General features: G+C 38.5%; 1 protein-coding gene across 2 annotated transcripts in view; it reads left to right on the forward strand.

Moving 5' to 3' along the window:
- The window catches only part of LOC108245193 (partitioning defective 3 homolog), a 485,244-nt gene that overhangs the window by 457,167 nt on the left and 8,275 nt on the right, over positions 1-19,802 (forward strand). Inside the window, exon 24 of one of the 2 annotated variants that reach the window (XM_017431896.3) lies at positions 1,946-5,495. The exons of the other annotated variant lie outside the window; for it this stretch is intronic. Within the exon in view, the coding sequence (XP_017287385.1) occupies positions 1,946-2,345 (400 nt within the window). The 3' untranslated portion in view covers positions 2,346-5,495. Of the gene's footprint in view, positions 1-1,945; positions 5,496-19,802 lie in introns of those variants that run through there. 2 annotated transcript variants of the gene reach the window in all.

Below are 19,802 nucleotides of genomic sequence, written 5' to 3' on the forward strand. Positions count from 1 at the left end.
CAGAGTCCAAAGCAGTATCAGGCAGGGAGCAGGCAAGAGACGATGGTCGAGGAACAGGCAAGGGTCGAGATCAGGCATGGACGAGAAAAGTACGCTGGACATTTACTTGCTTGGAGGCTTTCAATAATCTGGCAATGAGTACTGGGAGCTGTGGGTATTTATAGGGACCAGAACAGGTGAAACAGATGACTGTGATTACATGGGCATGGCAACATGGGCGTGGCTTGAACTGTGGATGAGTGGAAAGTTACTAGGCTGTGGCATGACTGGAAGCAAGAGGCGTGGCAGGAACAGATGGAGCTGTGACACTGACAGTGTAAAAGTTTGCTCTCTTTTCAGAGCCTCTCTTTTGCATATTCTCCAAAATGTATAAATTATTATTTATTTATTTTTAAATTAATACATTTTCTCAACGGAAAGACTGGTCGAGGGAGAGCCCACATGCCCAGATGGGACATTTTCTGCTAGATACACAATAGACTCCTAGAGGAAATGGAATATTGTTTGTCTAATGATTTTGTCTCTGGAAGACGTGGAAGATCTTTACATATTTGGATTTTTGATAACAGGATTTCTGCTGTTTGGATTAGGCAGTTACGTGACCTATCATCAAATTTGTTTGATGGGTTCGGCGGTCAACAGTCAAACTGTGTGGTTACGGGAGCTGAATTGCAAGTTGGATGCAATCCTTTCACAAGACCGCAGACTGAATTGCAGTTCCGGGACTCATGAATGATATGTTTTACATCTTGGACAAAGTTGCTCGCTCGAATCAGGCGGAATGGACCTGGAATTTGACTGTTTGGATTCGCCATTGAGAAGTATCAGCAAGACTTTTTAAGGCAGACGGAAAACACAATGTCTGCCTGAACCAAAACAATTATTGTTTTGTGAATTCTGGCTCCCTTTGCTGGCCTTGGTCAGCTATCTTCAATTTCTCCCCAGATTTTATGTAAACAAGATGCTCTGCCCCCTCCCTTGCCTAAGGACATCTGTGGATCTGCTCTGGGCTGGCTGATAAACATTCCATCATTATCAAAGACAATGGCCTCTGTGATGTGGACTTGTTTACAAACACACACGCACACACACACACACACACACACACACACACACACACACACTCATACAACACACACCACATCGTCTTCCACCGTCTCTACAAACACGCACACTTTCCGCTGTTTCTGAGTCATCTCTCTCATCCCACTCCCTCCCTCCCCTTCTTCACTACCTTGGTCTAATTATCTTAGTAATTCTTATGTTGTCTGTTTAGCGGGCCTTTTTTGGTACTTTTAGTTTAGCATTATCATGTTTATCCTAGCATTTTCTATGTTGGCTGTTTAGTGGGCCTCTGGTACTATTTGTTAGTCATGTTGTACCCTCATGTTTCAGTTTGTTAGCTTATTTAGCCTTCCTGTACATTTAGTTTAGTTTATCTTAGCTCATATTTTAGATATTGTTAGATTGTTAGATTCCTAATTGTTGTTTAGTTCAGCTTTAACTTTATCATGATTTCATTTAGATTATTTTAGCTACTATTTTGACTGTCTTAGCTCATGTTTAGATATGTTTAGTTTCATGATTTTATTTAGATTATCTTATATTTTATTTAGATTATACATGAGTGATGTTTTTACTTCTGTATCTCTATATTTGATTATGATGTTTTTATGATGTTTGATATGATGTTTTTATCTGTATTTGATTCTGTATCTGATTGTTGTTTCTGTGTTGTAAAGCACTTTGAATCGTCTTGTTGTGGAAAAGTGCTATATAAATAAATTTCACTTCACTTCACTTCACTTAATCATCAGTTCTGTTGATCATAAGGTTTATTACTCCAACCTAACTTTTTACTAGACACTTCAGAATGATTGGAATATTTCTTTAAAGATAAATCGAACAGTACAAGTAACCCTTTTGTTTGTCTTTTTGTTTTTAGGCATCCTCATAAGACCCACAGCACGGTTTCCCAGGACTCATGGTACCCAACATCTGAGGGATTCCGGCCATCTAGAGAGAACCCTCGGCTCTCTGTGGGCCAGGGCTCTCGGAATGGCTACCTGGGAACATCTAATTTTAATGCCCGAGTTCTCCTAGAGACACAGGAGTTGCTGAGGCAGGAGCAAAGACGCAGAGAACAGGAGGCCAGCAAAGACAGGCCGTCTCTTGCAATGGACGCTCACATCAGCACCATCAACAACCAAGGCAGAGACCATAGTCAGGTCCAGAGTCAGTCCAAAGGTCCCTACAGCAGACAGGACGTTCCCCCGTCACCTACTCAACTGGCCAAGCTCAGTCGACGTCCAGGCTCAGAGAAAGGAAGGCTGTTTTACTCCTGAGACAGTGAGAGACCAGGACTCAAACAAGTATTTACATGTCAAAGATGGCAGCAAGTCTGTTTCTAATAAGATGCTTTCATATAAGAATTTTTATTGGTCAGTTGTTATGAAAAGATTTTGTTTTATATGGTCAACAGTCTTTTTTTAACTGTAACACAAAGTAAAAATTTGAGAGCTTTTATAGTCCAACATTGTAATCTTTATGTTACTATATATATATATAAGTGCCTTTTTATTGTTCAACCCATTGTTAGCATCAGGCCCAATTATTCACCCATCAGTGTAACATTTAGTGGTAAACCACAGGGAATTTTGGCCTATGCAGCATCACAAGATCTTACAGCAGTCTGACTCAGGCAACACAACCTGAAGAGCATGACACAGTCCAGACATGTTTTTTACCACCCAGGTAATGATGTGAGTCTCTGCTGACATCATTCTTGTGTGAAAAAGGGCTTATTTTTACTGGGACTTTAGCAAGCAGTGTGTTTTTTCGTGCATGTTAGTGTGTGAGTGTTGGCAGAAATGGATGCAGAGACCAAGAACGTTAAGAAGCTTGTGTGAGTGAAAGCTTGAATTTTTTTTTTTAAGCCTGAGAGGGCACCGCTCCTGTTCCCCCTCAGATCAGGGAAATGCCCCTTTTGGTTTCAGATACAGCACTTACTTCTGCATCCTTCTCCCAGCCCCTCTCACTTGTATTTAGTATGATAATCCTAAATTTGCTCTTCCTCTTGGCTGGCTGCTTTATCTCAGCTTTTTCTCCTCACACTGTCGCCCTCATCCTTCTGCTCTCTCTGTGGAGGAAAAAAAAACAGCTTCAGATCTTCTTTATTCTTGCCCTGCTCCATTCACCCGGGGAAACCAGCATAACAAAATGAGGTTAGGTTCAGGTTATTAATTAATGCCTTCCATCAAAAATGAATGCAGGCCTTTGTGTCTGTTTGTTGTTGTGTGTGTAGACGAGGGAGAGGAATGGCGATCCTGCCAGCAGGACTCTGGCTCTTGCTTCACCTAGAATGATTTGGTGGTAACCGGAGCCCACTCAAGGTGTCGGAGCTGTTTCTCAATGAATATTTCATCAGAGTGGTTATGAGTGAAACCACATCAGCTGTGCCGTGGGTGGCCTCAGTGCGGATCTGCCTATCCAAAGGCCTCATACAATGGAGCTGATTTTGTTTCCCCTCATGATTGTGCCTATTCATAAGAAACCACTTAGGAGCTTTTTTTTGTTTTGTCAATAATTAGTGAATGTGTGTGCGGGTGTGTGCTTGTGTGTGTGTGTGAGTGTGTGTGTGTGTGTGTGTGTGTGTGTGTGTGTGTACAGTATGTCACTGTTTGTCAGCATGTTTTTGTGCTCATATCATAAATACCAGACATCACTCTTCAAATTGTCAGACAGTGACATATTTTAAAATGTTTGACCATTTATTTGGATGGAAGATTATTCTGAGTTTAGTTAAAGCTTAGGTATTGTGAGCTTAGGCCCCTACCACACTACTACAAATATTTTTTTTAAACTGAGATTGTTCTGCTTTGTTTATTCATACTGATTTAAAAGACTCAAGAGTCTCAGCAGTCCAAATATGAAAAGGTAAACCATTCCACTGGTTGGGAGCAAAAATTGCAACAGCCTGATCACCTCTAAATTTTAGTCTGAATCTCGGAACATCTACGAGAAGCTGGTTGGTTGATCAAAGTGCTCTTACTGGAATTTAGATGTTAAGGAAATCACATAGGTATGATGGGGTCAGACCTTTTACAACTTTAAAAGTAAGCAATAAAGTCTTAAAATCAATTCTAAAACAAGTTTAAACATTAAACCATTAAACTTTGATTTTGTGCTGAAATGGTACTGTAATTACCTGACAGGAAGTTGTAAATAGTGTAAAAAAACCCACAGCTGTTTTAAAAAAACTTTTTCGGCATTCTAAGAGTATTCTTTCTCTGTAATTTGATATATGGACATTTTCACCCCCAAGTGACACAGAAAGAGGTGTCGGTACTTTTCTTAAAATAGTGCGGATGGAAAAAATATAAAAATGGACAAAACAATATGTCTGAAAAAATATCCAGAGTAGTGTAGACAGGACTAAATTTCTGATTACAGGTAAAATACTATATCTCTATGTTTAAATGCCGTTAAGAACCAAGTCACTCAGATAACGATCTCTTTATATCTAAGCTCAGGTGCAATCAGCTGGTTGTAAATAAGGTTTCATCTTCACCACCACCATTTTTTTCTGTTACTGTTATCAATATTATTCTTTAGTACTTTTTTAAACTAATGGAGTACAGTCTTATGCTTTGTGATGAATGTGTTCAGATTTTATCATCCATTGCATCATTATTAACACCAAATAATCTGTGTAGTGTTTCACTCTGTTCTGAAAAGATGTTTTAAATGCAATTTTATTTTTGTATTGTCATAATAAAGCATAGGACAGTAGGACATTTTGATGGTAATAAAACCTTGAACAAAAATGTCACAATTTTATCCTATCACAATCAATAAAAAAACAGATATATACCAAAATATCACATTATTTAAAGTTTTGGAGAATCTCTCCCCCCCCTTGGCCATCAAATACAGCTGACTGACAGCTTGCAGCAACAGGTAGGGTGTTACTCTGCTCCACATATGACCAGAGAAAAACCTGAACTGTCTCTGGCATTTTCAATTTTTAAAAAAATAATCTAAACCACAAAAATTGTGTGACAGAAAAACTGGATGTTTCTGACACCATGCTGATGTAAACGTTCCAGTCAAAAACAAATATGGTTGCACATGTCAAAGCAGTCGAGACAAAGATGTCCCAAACAAGCTTTTCCTGCCTAAATCCAAACATATTTCATCAACTGATTGGAACCGATATAAACCCCATTTGAGAAGATTCCTTTCTCTGGGACAAAGTTACAAACAAATCATTTGTCTCTAATTTGTGGTACCACCTACAAAATTTAGTTTACCAAAGAAAGCTGAATGCAATCTGGTTACATAGTTGGAAATCTATTTAAAAAGTATCTAAAACGATAAACGGTCCAAACCTACAAACCTATATGGCACCTTTTTAACTTCTACAGGTTCCAGGTTCTGCAAAGCACTTTACAATGTTTCTCATCCACACACACAAACAGTGCTTACACCAATGGGTATATTGTGTGTGTGTGTGTGTGTGTGTGTGTGTGTGTGTGTGTGTGTGTGTGTGTGTGTGTGTGTGTTGTACCTTTAGTTTTGTAAAAAAAAAAACGTTCTTTACAATAGGATGCAAAAAAGTACCTTAAAATGTACAAACATGAGATACAAAAGGTACCATTGTTCAAGGTATCATGCCTGTACAAACTAGTGTACCTTTTTAGGTACATTCCAGTATCTTGATTTCTATGTGCATGTAAACACTGACATAACAAGTCACGCACAGCTTGTATCAGCTTTTTTAAATGAAAGACTCTACAGAAAGATGACACAGTTTTTAGTTGTCTCGTTTATATTTTTCCCTGCGAAAGCACACTCTTAACTTCTAGAACTCTTTATTTAGAGGTAAAACAAGCGCTAGGATTAACATACCACACTATATTTATTACTAGATCCTACTCTTTGGCATCCTTGGAGAGCACAGATTAGGAGGTTGATGTTCCAACAAGTTAAATAGACAAGAGTGTTGTCAAACATGTAAGATTATATAAAATAGAGCAGTAGCACTTGTTTGTCTACCAATTTATCCAGCGTGCGTTTGTGTAGGAGGGCATGTGTTTATGTGTCTGTAAACACTGTCAGTAACATGCCTCTGAATATGTCTCAGCAGCCATATGAACTGTTTGGCTGCTGAGTGGGAGAGGAGCAGAGGAGTAGGAGGGAGAGAAGATAGGAGGCCTGACCTTGCAGATGATTCAGTCAATGGTGTAATCACAACCGTTCCTCAGAGTCTTCAGTACAAACAAGAGGTTACCAGCTAGGCAGTGCTCACTTTTGCTCTCTCTTCTGTTTATTTATGGATTCGTCTGTCAGGTTTTTTTTTGTTTGTTTTTGTTTTTTTGTTTTTTCCCCCAGGGGCAGATTTTCTGGCTTGCGTGTAGATTAAAGTTGTGGCGGCTGTGTGTGGTGGTGTAAGATGGGACAGCTCATACGCAGCAGCTTTATTAACTTTGTCTGTCTCATTATGTACTGGAGGGATGCCTGCAATATTGATTTTTTTTTCATCTTATGCAAATTTGATAATGTTCCTTAATGCACATTTATTATTTGTGTTGTGTAATTAATGTTTATAGGCAGTTGTTGAGACATATGGACTTTTGCTATAAAGCTATTGTTTCAGGGGATTTTTTTTTTTTTTTTGTCCGGGGAGAAATGAGAAATATATTATTGTTTCATTGTGTTTTTATGCCTATCTTTCATTGTGTTTTATTATCCTCAGTATGGTACTGTGCTGGTAAAATGACTTATGTAAGCATTGTGCAATTTTCTTTTTTTACAATGATGTATTAAGAAATGTTTCTGCTGTTCTCTGTACATACAGTATAAACTTTTCAGTGAATAAATTGAGGGTAGTTTTAATCTTTTTAAAATTAATTTCTTATGATTGTGTTGCTTCAACATTCACAAATGGTTTATTTTCTTGGTAACACCCCAAAGGAAGACACATAATTACATGAATATCATATTTTCATGCTGCTACCATACTTGAATAATAATAATAATAATAATTAATTAGTTAATTTTAACATCCATCCATTTATTTACTTAACCCACCTTTCTGGAACCTGGTCCCTATCTCCAGAAGTCACTGTGCGAGAGGTAGGGAACACCTTGGACAGGCAGACCATCAGGGACACATGGAGACAACCATTCACACTCACTCACTCACACCTAGGAACAACTTAAAGTTACCAGTGAACCTACACCCATTTTAGTCAATAGGAGGAAATACCTGGAGAAAACGTACGTGTGTACAGGTAGAACATGCAAACTGTACACAGAAAAGCCACTCTGCAGCTTCTTCCAAGGTGTTTCCTTTGGGTCTCCTCCTGGTGGGATGTGTCAGGAATACCTTCAGAGGTAAGTAAGTAAAAATATTATTAGTATAGCACATTTCAGCAGCAAGGCATTAAAAGTGCTTTATAGGTAGGCATTCTAATCAAGATGCCTGAAGAGAAAGTTGATTTCAGCTGCTTGCTACTCAGGTCTTATTCTTTTGGTCACAACCCATATCTCATAAGAATGAAACAGTTGGACCAGTAAATGGAGATATTGACCTTTCAGCTCAGCTCCTTTTTCACCACCAGAGCAATGCCCTCATTACTGCAAATCAGGCCCTTAGCTGTTGGTTTATCTCCTGCTTCACTCTGCCATCACTTGTTAACAAAACTCTTAAGTTCCTCTGCTTGAAGCAAACATACATCGCACTTGGCTGTTAACTGTCCCAGTGCACAATGAAAGCCATGACTTGAAGACACCAATAGAACCACATCATCTGCAAAAAGCAGAGATGAAACCCTGAGATTTCAAAGCCTGACACTCTCTTTTTTACAATTGTGCCTTGAGCTCTTGTTCATGAACACCACAAACAGGATCAGAAACAAGTGGTGACCTTGGCAGAATCCAACCCACACTGTGAATAAGATGGACTTTGTACAGAGAATGTGAACACGCACTTGTTTTCGTTATATAAGAACCTGATAGCTCTTAAAAGCAACCACTGCAGCCCATACTCTTGCAGCGCTGTACACAGAATACTTCAGTTGTGAGCTGTCTATAGATCCACGAAACACATTTAGCCTGGACAGTGAAGCTCTCATGACACCCTTAGTAACTCTGAAAGTTTGGACATCCAGTTTACTGTTTCATGGCCCTAAGGAAAGGCAGAGTGCTTCACATGAATCTCAGGTTTGACAATCAGTCAGAGCCTCCCTTCCAACACCCTGGCACAAATCTTTCCCAGAAGGATGAGCAGTGTGATGTCCCAATAGCTGGAACACAATGAAATAACTAGTTTTGTTAGTTATTCAAGAACTATAGGTGGAAGATTATTTGTTACGAGTATAAAACTGTCAGTCTTTGAAACAAGACAAACTTCTGCTAAAGCAACTGCAGCACTAACTCAATGTGTGGTTGCATATTTGTTGAATAATAGGCAGACAAAAAGACAAATCCTCTGTGTTCCTCCATCTCTTTAATCTCCGCTCCTGATAAATTCCTGGAACAGCTGGCCAGGAGGTTTTTGTCGAGAGCTGGATTAAATTCTAATAACATCCTGTCGTGACTCTGATGCTGATGAAGACAAAAGTAAAATTTATGATGTTCAACTCCAGCAGAAGGGCAGATTTCAGAAAAGGCTCCGTTGTAACACAGAGCTCCTTCCAAATCTGCATCATCCCTATGAACGGGAAGGGCTTCTGAGAGATTTTATCTGATCAGAGTGGAAATAAGGACATTCTCTCATCTGTGTAGCACTGGGTATGGGAGTAAAATTAGGGTGAAATGGAAGAGAGGAGGCCAAACAGTGGACATTTGCTCAAATTGTGAGAGGGCAGAGAGTGGCTTTAACCCAGAATAATACCTCAGATGGGAATTTAAAAGCAATGTTGAAGTAATTCTGTTCTGCCCATTCCTGCAAAGTCACAGTTCATTTTCTTCTTTATTACCTTTGATTGAGGGTCAATGGAACAAATGGAGAGAAATGATTCTGCGATGGTTCAAGTCTTTACTCAGATGCTTGTTAGATGTTCTCAGCAGTGTTTCAGCTTTCACTTTGCCACATGCATAAAGATTTAAAATGTTCCTCTTAAAGTGGACAAAAAAAACAAACAAAAACAATGCCACTAACATCTGGCTTTTGTCTGTAGTGGTAAAGGTACAATCAAATTTTATTCCCATGTTAAATGGCTCTTCAGTAGTCAAGGGTATGTTATATTGGCTCCGACTCCAGTTGGCAATAATCAAAACATGACATTCAGGTGGACATCCTTGTTTTTGTCCTGTCTCTTGTGCTCTGATGGTATTGACAAGAGCTATGAAGACAATTAAACCTTGCCACTTCCTTTCAAAACTCCACAAAGTCCTTCCATATTGGTTCAATCAAACGGTCAAACATTTCAACTCCTGGTGCAACTCCTGGTGAAGTTGGATTGGACAAGAATGCTGAAAAAATTCTGTCTCAAACTGGTCACATCCTCAGGTTTTATGATCCCATGCATTGTAGTCATGCAGACTGAGCAGACTGACTAAACCTTTGCTGAATTCCTCTCTCATTCAGGAATAAAAAAAAAAACAAAACACCAAAGTACATGACAAAAAGAACATGAACATTTTTAGTACCTCTCCCAAACCTTGCAAGTTTTGAGTAGAAGACTAGCAGAAAAAAAAATGTGCCTGTGCAAAAAAATAACAAAATAATCAAATTACACAGTTAAGTACAAAATTATTTGAGAACAAACAGTTAGAAGGACAGGTTATAAAAGGCTATGAGTAAATTTTCACACCTGGGAAATGCAGTGATTGACCATCAGTTGGCAGACAGTGGGAAATGCAGTGATTGACCATCAGTTGGCAGACAGTACACACATATGCACATAACATTTACCAACAACAACAACAATGGAGCTCTCCATAGTTGCAGCTGTGAGATGTGGAACTTTGATATAACATCCAGAAGAAGGACTTATAAAAACCAAAACTCATACGACATATAGGTTTAATTTCTGCTGCACATGTTTGAAGAAGAGAATGTTGTAGCAGACAGCAGGAAAAGTTAAGTAGCTCCGACTTTAGGAATGGGAATGTAGTTTTGATAGTGCAAGTGCTAGTAGATCTTTCAGAAGCCAGTAGGACCCAGTCTACGGGAGCTACCATGTTGTAATTTTGGAACAAGAGTCTGCCCACTAGGAATTTGGCACTTTTAGTCCCACCTTTTTCCATGCACATAATCATAGTGCCACATGACCTGAAACAGCCCCTGAAAAATATTATCTAAGGTGTTCATTTTTAATTTGACCAAGGGTAATGTGTTGTTCTTTTGTGTCCTGGGGTTCACACTTAAAACTTGTACTAGAATTAGCCTGCAGCTGGTCCCTTTCCAACTTCATCTTCGGCGTTTCGGTTGATACAGTCTATGTTATGAATCAGTCACATTACTTGAAAGCACCCATTGAGCTAGGAAGTGTCTGTTCTGAAGCAGGAGGTAGAAATGACCCAATAAATAGTTTTAAAGGTTATGAGTTGCCACAGTATTGACTGCATAAAACTGAATAAAAGCAAACTACCTCAAACTGTTATGGCTGTAACATAGCCCCCTGCAGTCCAAAAACACCTATATTAAAAAAAAGTCAGATGCACTCTGGCTAGATTTCAATCCCTTTAACATTATTTCCATGAAGGTGACATTACAGGCCAGTCCAACTAATCTATGAAAGTGATTTAAATCCATTAAAACACAATGGGTTCCATCCCAGCATGAAACAAAACGCAGTCTGTTACGTACTCTGCTGTATCAGCTTACACACGTAACACTTTGAAGCCTGAGGGAACCATAAAACTGTCTTTGGCCCCACTTGGTCCGACTATTACTCTGAATGAAAGAGCTCTGCTGAGTCTTTAATGTCCTCCCTTTTGAATTCGCCCCATCATATTACTTCATAATGAAAACCTTTACCGATTTCCAGTGATCAACAGCTGAGTCTGTCATACAGCCAGTTTGATTTCATTACTCCATTTTGTCCTCTTGACCCCTGCAGACTTGACCAGTAGACCTGTGTGTTGGCAAATCCAAACACATTGCTATTGGAAGCAGATGGGGGTTCATGTGACTGTAGGTAGATAAAAATGATCAAATCAACTAACTGAGAAGATTTTTATTTTTTTTCAATCCAGAGTCACCTGTTTTGGATTGAAGCATCTGCTTCTCCCTTTGACCCACTGGGGCTTAAAAAGCGGAAGTTGGCTCTGTTGTAGTAAAAGCTGTGGTCGTAAATCACAGTGGACGCACAAGAAGTGGGAGTTTGACATGATAACTTGCACGCACACACACACACACACACACACACACATTCACACATGCCTGTGGGTTCTTCCCTAAAGCTTTTGCTAACATCTGGCGAGTGCATGTTTCTGAGCAGAAGACATTTAATTGTAATGTGTGGCCACAGAAGTGAGACAGTTTAAATGTTTGTGCATGTTTGCATAGCTAAATCTCTTCTAAAGTAGCCTGCTGGATTAAAGATGAGATGAAGAGAAATGTTTACCAGCATAAGCCCTGTCTCTCACTTTCTCTTCTTTGAAAAAACTATGACCTGGTCTCACAAAAAGACATAAAATAGGCATGAAGCAGAAATCATTTTATATGACTCCTAAAGTAAAAGATTTCTTTTGGAGCATTTTTAGTTTATGTGCCACATATGTGTCTTTAACTTGAGATGGAACTTGTCACTTGATAAACTAGGAAAAAAGGACATTTTAAACAAGTAACAGATATTTTGGTATGTCTATTTAAAGACAAGCCTTGATGTTTTTCCTACGCTGAAAAGTATTAAATCCCAGACTAGTGGCGAGTAAAAAAAAAAAGAAAGAAAGGAGAAAAAAAAAAACCTATTGAATGTAGCTGAAAATAAAGTAAAAGTTTAAAAACCTTTCTTGGTTTTGGGTGTAAATCCTCCCTTCTAGCTACTAAATGCAGGATTTGTTCATTTATTCAATTATTTATCTCCAAAGATGACCATTACTCTTTTTGTGTGGATTTCACAAACTCCCAGCAGAATAAAAACAAAAGGATTTACACTAAATCATTTGAGTACTTTGCATTTCACTTTATAGAAGTATAACATAATTAAGTCAAGCTGTGTGATGTTTAAAATAATTTTTTGTCAAACATTAAGTACACTTGTAGCTAACCAAATTGTAGCTAACACAAAAATAATAAACTAAGTTTCAGACCAAAACATTTTACCTAAATTAATAGTTTGGACACTCTACAGTAGGGTTCTGTGAAAAGGCTCTCCTATTAGGTTTGAAAAAGTAAAGATTAAGCCTGACAGGACTGATGAGCTAATGGCTAGTGTAAGTGGGTTGTTGCTGTCTTAAAACAGCTCCTGTATTGAAATATTCACAGATATTCACAGAGGGCCATGCAAAAGTCAATTCATAATATTTTACACCCTTGTCAGTTTTACATTACACAGCTGTTTACATGAAAAACCACAGTTATTTGCAAATACAAATTACGACAGCAGCTAGTTATGGCATTTCCGATGCAGTCTTAGGCACACCATTCTGGATGTAATGATATTTTTACCTGTATAACCTATGCCTAGACATGAGGCTTTTTTGCTTTTTTTGTTACATAACATTGCTGTGTTGTTTTCCTAGATATTTCAGTGTATTTTTATCATATGCACCCAAGTCAGAACATCTGTAACTCAACACATGTTAATTATATACTTGAAGGTCAAACAAGTCCCGCAGCTTATCTAACACAACATTGACTATCCCCTGTGAACACCATGAAATTAAACCTCCTCAGGCCAAAAAAGGGCCCCACCAGGCTACAGTATCCTCCCACCTCCCTGACAGTTCTGCTCTTCCTGTGCCAATTTAACCAGAGGCCCAGTCCCATTCTGCCACCCATGGTGTGTCACATGCTGCCTGGTACTAACCTCAGCCCCAAAGGAGTCAGGAGGAGAGGACTTCCCCACAAATGACAAGAAATTATCAAGACAGCAAGTCTAAACATGAGACATGAGTCACTGTCTTGTGAAAACTAGGGCTTGATGTTTTTCTTGAACATTTTATTTGCTCCCCGCCTGGATTTGTGGTCGTCATAAAATCCCTCTGCAAAGTACATGAAACAGTGTTTAGGGCTTGTGCCTAAGTTATACTGAAAATGGTTTCATTAAACTCTTGTGAACTCTGAAATTTGAAAGTTACTTTAGTGTGGTAAAATTTAGGCCTATAAAACTGGTGGCAGTGTTTGTTCTTGCTTGTATGACATAACTGTTGCTGTGCAGCATGTGAGCGGAGTATGGGCCATTCCCTGCTGGGCTGCATGGAAGGTAATGGATCCTGTCAAGCTTCACACACAAACAGACAAGTACACACACACATTCACTTTCAAGCAGCTCGTCAAAATGCCCGATTGAAAACAGAAGGTGTTCTGAGCACTGTTTGATTGGCGACATGTGTTGAAAGGAACCGTAGGGAACGGCAGCAGGAGAGCAAGCCTTTGATTCTTCAGAAAGTTTCTTTGAGACATCTGTCCTGCACGAGACGTCTTCTAAAGTGCACAGTGAAACTCACCCTCACACTTTTATGCAAGCCAGGAGAGTCAGACTAAGTTCACCGCAGTGATTTGTTGATGGTTTGAGGGCAAGGATATAAATATAAAACAATAAGTAAAACAGTTATCTTGTTTTCATGGACAAGAATTCACACATATTTGACCAGCTTTGAAATGGTAATGTGTTGTTTGATGTATTGCAGTAAAGCACAACAAATGCAAATATATAGCAGTTTTGATTTTATAATAATCTTGATTCCCAGAGTATGGTTGTTTCCATTTTCAACATCTAATCAATGATTTATTCTCCTGAATATCTACTTAAGTGATAGCATCAGTAATTAGTATTTCCACTCTTTTCACCAACCCCTGTTTTATCCACCTTTACATTTAAAGAGAACTAGAACATTTCTGAGAATTTTTTTAAGGATGTCAGTGTAGCTATTAACAGAAATTCTAACATGCATCAACTTTCTTCTATAGTACTTTGGGACTTACTTTAGTAATAATCTAAGACAAAATGCCAATGTTTTGATGTATAAACTGAAGATGTGTTAACAGCTGCTGACAGTAATTTATTAGTATCATCATGGTAACCACAAACCTGTGTCTGTCACTCCATGACAGCATTCTTAAAAAGACAGACAGACAGAAACACAGAGCAGAAAGTAAGCCTCAAACAAACAGTCACAGTACAAAAACTATAAGTCATACAGACAAAATTCTTGAACTGTAGGTGGTAGAAGTGTTTTTTTCTTAAAAATGTTAATTTTGTATGTGTCTACAGTGTTTTAATGACCTGTTAAAAAGACAACATTTGAGAAACACACTGGGTAAAAGGAGAAAAATGTACATTCTGATGTATAAGCTGTATACGAAGGGTAAAACCTGTGGAAATAAGAAGTTTATGATGTTTCTACTGTGATTTATGCCAGAGCCATACAGTAGAGGGCCGCGTTTTCTGACTCATTTCACAAACATCTTAATATCAGTGGGAAATTTTGGGGCTTTTGAGAGGGAATTTTGTTTATGATGTGTGATGTAGTGCTTAAAAGCAAAGTATTGCTGATCAAGCCATACACATTGATATATTTTTGTATAGGGTTCGCCAAAGCTGAAAGTAGTAATTTAAACATTGTGACAGAAATGAAAACTAGGAAAAAAACTTAGAGAACTAAGAGTGCTTCTGTGCTTATGAACTGGCAACCTCAATTACAAATCTGTAAAGCAGGTTGTGGCTCTCTATCACTAAACAAAGGCTTATTTTTCAGTTACAACACAATGGCTGAGTATATACTAGCTGTTGTGTGTCATCCAGGACAGTCATTGTATGCTGTTCTGTCTTTTATGTTGACATTTTATTTGTTCTTTTGACACAAGCACATTTGATCCATGCTTTCTCCACCTCACTGTCCTGAGTAATAAAAAACAAGGTGCTCCCACATTGCTCAGTATTTATGGATTTATGGATTTAAACAAAACATCTCAGGTTGAACGTTCTGCTGAGAAACAGAATGGCTCCAGCAAAGCGACTCTGTTGAAAATCTACAAGGGAATAAATCCTATAATCTCTAACTGGTTTGTACACTAGACTGGCTCAGAGCAATTACTCTAACAAAGAAAGGCTTTTTTCCTCCTTCCTTCTCTTCCTCCTCTTTGCCTTTAACCATATTTTCTGCCTTGTGTCAAATTAATCCTCTGAACTTTCCTAAAGATCTCCCTGCAAGTGTAGCCACCCCATCTTTTTCCTCCCCTTGCCTTTTTAAGATACGGCACCCGAGAAAAGAGATTGGCTTCTGAATGAAACAGCTGTCAAGAATTCCCAGTGTCTATGCATGTTCTCCCCCTTTGTTCTACCTGACCCCAGCTGCCCACCCCACCCCCTCCAATCACCTCCCAACTCTACAGAAAAAAAAAGACAGAGAGCAATGAATAAGCCTTATCTTGTCTCGGTGGGATCCTCACAGGTGCTGAGTGATGGAAGCATGGGGGGGAGGCGAGGACAGGAAGAGTGTGAGTGGATTAAACAGAGAAATGCTGAGGTTCCTTTTAGACTAACAACAGGAAGGGGAGGCAAGGCAGGAAGGCAGATTATCTAATGATGGGGGAAGCGCGGCTGGGAGGCTGACACCTTTTGGGGGGAGCACTCAGGGATGCGGGTGGAGCTTATGAGAAAGTGGGTGACCATCTGTTGCAGTCACAGGCCATGGAGAAGAGAGGCAGGGAGAGCCTTCAACCCAGTCCAAAAATGGTAATGTTGTACCACTAATGAATATCAAACACTGACTGTTAATACTGAAATGCCCCATGCATGCCCCTGCATGTTTTAGATGTCCATCAGTGGTTCCTATTATCACCCTGAGCTGCTGATTGTCTCCACCAAACTTTCATTAAAATTTCATTAAAGTAATATTGACTCCCTTTAATTGACCTGGTAGTAAAAATGCCCCCAAACCAAACAATCTATACCCTAAGTAACTCTAATTTGATTTTTGTTCAATTTTGTTGTTGTAAACATTAATCTGAATTTGACTGCCGATGCAGCAGAGCAAGGATGATGAATTGTTTGTTTCACAATACCTGCTACACACCAAGGTCATGGAACTTCACATTTGAGAAGAACGAGTGGGTCCAGAAGCATTGTTATTATAAGAGCAAGGTTATTGACTGAGTACAGATATTTACAAATGTATGCTGCATGCATTTCTCAAATGCGGAGAAAGTAAAATTTTCCTGATATCTTTAAAAAAAAAGCATCACCTAGAGTAAACATTCAGTAAATAAAATATTTTCAGTTATTGTCCAAATTCCCACCAAACCTGATTCATTTTATTATCACCTGCCCTTCCAGCATAAACAAACGATTTATTTGTTTGTCACGTTAGCAAAATATCTCATGAACAACTGAATGAATTTTAATGAAACTCTCAGAAAGTAATCTTTGGAGGTACATCTACACTCAAGATGGCCACCAGACTTAAACAACCTTGGAAAACACAAAAGTGGCTATAACTTAATTTGATAGTAAAAGAAAAAACATTGCCATAAACTACTGGAGTCAGCTTTGTTTGTCTGTTTGTAAAATATCTTATGAACCACTGGACAGATTCTAATAAAACTGTAAATGTAGTTGTTGAGTGTACATCTACTACTGATAAATGATGACTTTTTAGACACACTGGACAGGATGCAAGTCCATCATAGGGACACTTGGAGACAAATCAGACAAACAACCATTCACAGTCTCACACATATCTAGGGACCATTTAGAGTTTCCAGTGAACCTAACATGCATGTTTTTGGTCTGTGGGAACAAACTGTAGTACCTGGAAATAACCTGCATGCACAGAAGAACATGCAAACGCCACAAGAAAGGCCAACAGGTGAACTTGCAACCTTCTTGCTATGAGGCAACTGTGCTAACCACTGCACCACAGAGAACCAACTCTTGTCTGAAATAAAAGTTGTGGTGTGTACCATAAAAAAGAAAGAATTTAAAAAAGAAATTAAAGGACGTTTTAAGAAATTAGGAGGGTTTGTTGGAATTTGATGGTTTTGCAAACACTCATTAATAAAAACAATAAAAATAGGCTACATTACATATGTTTTTTTCTTTTTCTTTTACATATATTTACTATTTAAAATAAAAGTATACCTAATTTTTAGTCAACAGTAACAGCAATGAAGCCCTGCCAGCTCTGGCCTCAGCACAGGTATGTACAGGTTTTTATGTACATGTTTTAGATGCACACAAAGGCATGTTTTTTTGTTTCAATATTTTCAATATTCAGCACAAATCTTCACGAACCTGAGGTAGAAACTGTGCTTTGATACAACAGTCTATGTGAGGTCTAGGCCAATGATGGCCCATGCCTGCCTTTGTCTGCCGTGACAGGAAATATGTTTAATGGGGACACTGTTTTGTTTTTGCTGTCTCCAGGGATAGATAATAGGGAACCCCCCTCCCCCTCCAAGGCGAACAGGCCACAAGAGGCTCTGTAAACATGAGGGAATGAAGATTAATCACACACTAGAGATGGTGTTCCCACTTTAATAATCAGTATTGATTACTGTCACCTTACATCTGCACCAACAGCTGCTGTGAAGGGGGGGTGCTGTCGCCCAAGGCTGGTCCACCTTACACTTCCACTATTAAATTGTTGTGTACTCAAAGGAGAATAACATGGTTACAATGTAATGCACACCACTAAATATTCTTTAGTGTCTATCAAAGAAATAAAACTATACAACTTACATTTCCTTTATTGCCCCTTTATGGAAACCAAGGATCTGTCTACATTACTCCAGATAATTTTTTAAAACGTTTTATTAAATTTTTTTATTCTGTGTTAGCACCCCATGTCCACATTAAACCCCTTATTTTTGGACGGAAAAAATCAATCAATCAATCAATCAATCCTCTTTATTTGAGACTCGGTTGAGGTCCATACAAAAAGAAAAAGAAAAAGAACAATAAAAGAAAATAAAAAGACATCAATCAGACATACAAACAAACGCGCCAGTGATTCCACAGAGTGGAGAAAAATCTCACTGAGCTTTGAGCAGGATTAGTCAAAGTCTGAATGATGCTGTTTGCAGAGTTTGTCAATCTGCACATACATCTGTGCATAATATTTCTAAGCCCAGCAGCGCAGGTTGGTACATCTGACTGGCACTACTCCATCGTGGTATTCTAAGCAACATCCTCATGCTGTCATTATATGCCACCTGAAATTTTTTTTTTTTTTTCTTTTTCTGTAACGCCACCACAAGTGGGCGGTATACATGGGAGTACAATAGGCTTTAAAAAGTGCAGTTTTTACAGGTGCTGAACACATGGAGAATTTCCGAAGAAGCATATTAGCTTGTACATATTGGGTACAACGCTGCCTGTAAATGTCTCTGTCATCAGACAGGTCAGTGGTGATGTAATGTCCCAAATATTTAACCTCATTAGTGACCTGGAGGATGCTGCCAGACAGAGTGAAGTCAGGAAAAGATAGTTTATCGTCTTCTTTACTCTTAACAATCATGATGATGCTTTTTTTCGCATTGTATTCAATATTATGTTGTAACCCATATTGAGAGCAAACTCTTAGCATTTGCTGCATTCCAGTGCTGTATGGGCAGAAAATCACAAGATCATCAGCATACATCAGATGGTTGATAGTTCTATTACCAACCTGACAACCAGTCCTACATTGATTTAACAGCTTTGACAGATCATCCATATACAAATTAAAAAGGCAAGGAGACAAGATGCTGCCTTGCCGTACACCGTTACTCACAAGGAAAGGAGACGATACGGAGTTTCCCCATTTTACCGACAATCTCTGGTGAGCATACCAGTACACTAAAATTCTTAATAAGTATTTTGGAACTCCTCTCTCTTGTAATTTATAAAACAATTTTTCATGATTAACATGATCAAATGCTTTCGATGAATCAATAAAACACGTAAAAATTGTGGAGTTATGTCTCTTGTATAAATCTAATATTTCCTTGAGAGCAAAAATGCACATATCAGTGCCAAGTTTTGGTTTAAAACCAAACTGATTATCAGATGTGACTATAAATGTCTCAATTCGGCTCAGCAGAGCCTTCTCCAAGATTTTTGATAGAGTACTGGCCAGAGCTATGGGCCGGTAGTTATCTTTACTGTTTATTTTACCCCCCTTATCTTTTACGATAGGCACTAAAATCACAGACAGCATAGAATTCGGTAAAATTCCATGAATTAAAAATCCAGTAAAACAAATAGCCAACAAAGGAAAGATTTTTCTACTCGCAAATTTTAAATGCTCAGCGAATATTTTGTCTGCACCACATGCCTTATTGTTTTTCAAATTCTTAACAATGTCACTGACTTCTTGTGAGGAGATAATCACATCTTCATGCATATCTATGCTGTCCATCACAAAAGGATTACTTTTATTACAATTAAATAATTCATAATAGTGTTTCCTCCAAATATGAACAATCTTATTTGGTCCCATTACACCATCAATGTTTGTCGGCAAGGAGGTTTTTAGGTTATTAACTCTTCGAATTTCTGTCCAAAATTCAAAAGGACTATTATGTTGTAATTTTCTTGCTAGTGACTCAGATTTAAGTGCATTTTCATTCCTCTTGATAAAGCGTAATGCGTATTTGAAGGTAGCATTTGATCTCTTCTTGTGGTCAAATACAGGACCAT

The sequence above is a fragment of the Kryptolebias marmoratus genome, linkage group LG21, assembly GCF_001649575.2.
Source record: "Kryptolebias marmoratus isolate JLee-2015 linkage group LG21, ASM164957v2, whole genome shotgun sequence".
NCBI classification, from domain to species: domain Eukaryota; kingdom Metazoa; phylum Chordata; class Actinopteri; order Cyprinodontiformes; family Rivulidae; genus Kryptolebias; species Kryptolebias marmoratus.